This window comes from Priapulus caudatus, unplaced genomic scaffold (genome assembly GCF_000485595.1).
Source record: "Priapulus caudatus unplaced genomic scaffold, Priapulus_caudatus-5.0.1 Scaffold2246, whole genome shotgun sequence".
Classification (NCBI taxonomy): Eukaryota; Metazoa; Priapulida; class Priapulimorpha; order Priapulimorphida; family Priapulidae; genus Priapulus; species Priapulus caudatus.
The window spans coordinates 28894-33039 of record NW_014579307.1 but is presented as its reverse complement, the minus strand read 5'-3'; the positions used below and the strand labels follow the sequence as shown (position 1 = coordinate 33039).

Sequence of the window (4146 nt, the reverse complement as noted above, 5' to 3'; positions counted from 1 at the left end):
GAGCGAGAGGAGAGAGATAGAGACACGACTGGAGAGCGCGAGGAAGGCGAGAGAGCCGCAGTGAGCGAGCGATTGAGGAGAGGGGAGAGAGAGGAGAAATATGATTGAGCGAGAGACTGAGGAGAGGACGAGAGAGAGGGAAGAGAGATCTAGCGAGAGAAATTGTAGAGAGAGCAAAGAGAGGCGGGGACGAAGAGCGAAGAGGAAAGGAGAAAGGGGGCGGAGAGTTTAGTGAGGCGGAGAGAGAGAAACAGGAGAAGAGAGAGGAGGAGGACGAGAGAGAGAGAGATGCGAGAGCGAGAGAGAATGATGAGCGAGAAGAAAGCAGAAGGAGACGAGAGAAGCGAGGGGAGATATGAGAAGGAGAGAGAGAGAGAGAGAGAGTGGCTGAGCGAGAGAGAGAGAAAGACGAAGACGAGCGAAGAGAGAGAGAGCGAGAGAGAGATGGGAGGAGCAGAGAGAGTGAGAGCGAGAGAGAGAAAGGAGAGTGAGTGAGAGATGGGGAGCAGAGATCTGATGAGGAGTGAGCGAAGAGGAGAGAGAGAAAGAGATGAGATGAGGGGAGAAAGAGATCTGGAGCGTGAGACTGAGAGAGACAGCGCGAGGGGAGAGTGAGGGAGAGACGAGACGAGAGCAGGAAAGAGGAGGGAGAGAGATGGAGTATAACGAGGGAGGGAGGAAGAGGAGAGGCAGAGAGCAGGGGGGAAGAGAGAGAGAGATGAGATGAGAAAGAGCGGATTGAGAGAAAAGAGAGAGGAGAGAGAGAGAGAGAGAGAGAGAGAGAGAGAAGAGAAGCAGAGAGAGAGATGAGGTAAACGAGATGAGGCGAGAAGAGACGAGAGAGAGAGAGAGAGAGAGAGAGAGAGAGAGAGAGCAGTGTGGTTAGGGATTGTTGCCACACTAATTTGTCAATTTTCGATTCATTTAACATGCAAATTCGTAATTTAATTTGATTCGGCAGTCTCGCGTGAGTGCACTGCGTGCGAGTTTCCCACCCCTCCCCCTCTTTCCTCCCCTCCCCTCTTTCCTCCCGCGTCCCCTCTCCCCCTCTTCCCCCTCTTTTTCTCCTCCTCTCCTCATCTACCCTCCTCCCTCCTCCCCCTCCTCCTTTTCGCTCCCTTCGCTTCTCCCCCCTCCTCCTCTCCTACCCTCTTCCCCCTTCCTCCCCTATCCCTGTCTCCTCTCCTCCCTCTCCTGCCCCCTGTCCCCTCGTCTCCTCCCTCCTCTCCTCTCCCCTCTTCTCTTCCCCCCTCCTCTCTTGCTCTCCCCCTCTCCCCTTTACATGCCTCGGCTACACTCACTAAGGCACGATTGCGAACGACGACACTTCTCAGCCACCAGGTGGCGCCTGCTGCCAGGTTCATCCAGCCACCGACGCAGCAGTCGCCGGCTCGTGAGTGATTTGAACCGCTGAAAGTTTTGATATCGGAATTTTAACTTTTGACATTTTGATTTTGGCCCGCGCTGAGGAATCGCTTCTCACAAGCTTCCTGGCTGTCCTCTGTTCTGCCGTGGAAACGCGCTCCGCCGTCTCTCGCGGTCTGCCACTCGAATCTCGTCCTAGCACTCGAGGCCGAGGCGGCGATGGGTGGAGAGTTGCGGCGGCGGCGATGACCCATTGTTTCTCTTGGACTCTGCCGCCGCCTGCCGCGACGCGCATGCTATATCAGCGCCATCTTGGTGGGCAGGTGTCTCTCAACCATCGGCGCGATTTTGACGCTGCGCTGCAAGCAGTTTAGCATGGACCACTAGAGGGCGCTACGCTCGTGCCTCGACGTCGCGCCGCTTGCTGTGTGCATTCATGCGCTTTTGCATTGTCGGCTTTATCGCATGTGTGCATGTGTGCGGTGTGCGTGCTTGAATGAGTGCGTGCGCTTGCGTGCTGTGCCTGTCGCGTTGCGTGCTGTGCCGTGCAGCGTTGAATATCCGTCCGCGGCGTGCGTCGCGTTGCCGTGCGTGACGTGCTAGAATGAGTGTGCGTGCGGCGTGCGTGCGTGCGTTGCTAGAATGATGCGTGCGTGCGTGCGTTCGCGTGCGTCGCGAGCGTGCGTTGCGTGCGTGCGTGCTAGCAATGAGTGCGTGAATGCGTGCCCTGGTGCGTGACATGCGTGCGTGCGTGAATGCGTGGTGCGTGCTGGCGTGCTTGAATGCGTGCGTGCGTGCCGTGCGTGCTTGAATGCGGGGGCGTTGCCTTGAAATGGTGCACGTGTCCATGTTGCGTGCGTGGCGTTGCATTTGTGTACGTGTATGTTGTTGGTTGCCAGGGCTCTTCAGCTGATCCATCACATCTGTCTAATCACTATGCCATCGTGCTTTGCTAGAATACATCGCTATTGCTAATATACATAATTTATGCTAGGCATTCATCACAGTTTTCTAGCATGTGGCATGATATGCGTTGAATGCAATCATGGTTTTCTTAGACATACATCATGACTTGAGCTAGAATGCATCATTGGTTCTACTAGGTATCGTGCATCATTGAATATGGTAGAATGCTCATGGTATTGGATACGCCAATGGTTTACTAGCATACATCATATGATGTAGGAGAGATGCCGCAATCATAGTATGTTAACATTACATCGATGGATTTACTAGCATGCATCATTGTTATGGTAGTAGAATGCATCATGGTATGTTAGCATACGTCATGGCTTGCATGTTATATCGTTGATGCCTGTAGTTTGGTCATCATTTGTTTGTTTTACAGGACCTGCTCCATCTCTTCCTTCTCTTTCTCTCTCTCTCTCTCCTCTCTCTCTCTCTCTCTCTCTCTCTCTCTCTCTCTCTCCTCTCTCTCTCTCTTGTTTTCTGCTCGGGCTCTCTCTCTCTCTCTCTCTCTCTCTCTTCTCTCTCTCTCTCATTCTCGCTCCTCTCTCTCTCTCTCTCTCTCTCTCTCTCTCTCTCTCTCTCTCTCTCTCTCTCTCTCTCTCTCTCTCTCTCTCTGTCTCTCTCTCTCTCGGTATCTCTCACCTCTCTCTCTCTTTCCCTCTCCCTTCTCTCTCTCTTTCTCTCTCTATCTCTCTCTCTGTCTCCTTTCACCCACTCTCTTTCTCTCTACTTTAACATTACGCTGACATAATTATTGTACAATACTATTGTATGATCATCGTTACGTACAGTGTACGTGGTACATTTTCGTCTATTCTTCGCACACCTATACTGTTGTTGTCGCTGTAACTGCTTAACTTCGCGTGTATGACACATACATATCAGAGTACATGAAGGAGTTCATCTCTACTATGTACTCTTGATACATATCGTGTATCTACCTAGAGAGCTAATCGGCTATTCGCTGCGCTCTGTTTCATCGTATTATTGTATTATTGTATTATTGTATTATTGTATTACTGTATTATGGTATTACTGTATTATTGTTTGGTAGCGACACACCCTGTGTTGCTACCGACAGCTATCTTACACAAGAGCATGCTTGTTGCTACTGGCGACGGGACGGCAACGTCGCGGTCTCTCTGAGTGCGGGCGACAAAACAAGCGAACGTGAGCGCTCTAGACCGCGGCGTCGCCGTCCCGTCTGTCGATTCGTCGTTCGTTTTAGGCGCTCGTGTGTTTTATCGTTTTCGCTCGCCACGTCTAAGGCGTTTATTTGTATTTAACGTCACGCGATGGCGCCACCTACTAGTCGCCGGACGAGCCTCCAGGAGCGACCAACCGATAACTCGCTCGCGAGGCTTCGTCCGTCGACTAGTCGCCGCCGCCGGCGGCGGGTGCAGTCGCGTGGCGCCCCCTGTTGTCTGCATGCGCCCCCTGGTGTTGTTCGTCACGCAGTGTCTTTGTGTCTCACAGACTTTCGCAGAAGAAATCGGGCGACCAGCTCAAACAGCTGGAGCACCAGCAGGAGGCGCCACCGTCGCCCGCCGACGACGTCTTCATCGTGGCGCCACCTGCCGAGGAGAAGCGGCAGCAGGCAGACGTGGCGCCGCCACCGGTCGATACGTGCGTGGAAGCGCTGAGGTAGCCCCTCCCACCGAACACCCACCCACCCCCGCCCCGGCACTAATACTTGGCTCCGCCGTGCACGCGCGCGTGTGTGTGCGCACTGCAGTGTTGTCTAGTGGTGGTTGGAGTTTAGCTGGTAGAGACTTGGGTCTCTCTCTCTCTCTTGGTAGTGCTGGTGTGACA

The 4146-nt window shown here is 53.5% G+C and overlaps 1 protein-coding gene across 2 annotated transcripts in view; it reads left to right on the top strand.

The window, feature by feature from the left end:
• The window catches only part of LOC106818442 (cGMP-dependent protein kinase, isozyme 1-like), a 19216-nt gene that overhangs the window by 5865 nt on the left and 9205 nt on the right, over positions 1–4146 (top strand). Inside the window, exon 2 of one of the 2 annotated variants that reach the window (XM_014823154.1) lies at positions 3811–3960. In XM_014823154.1, coding sequence (XP_014678640.1) covers positions 3811–3960 — 150 coding nt within the window. Of the gene's footprint in view, positions 1–3810; positions 3979–4146 lie in introns of both variants that reach the window. The other variant, XM_014823153.1, reaches the window with a different exon arrangement.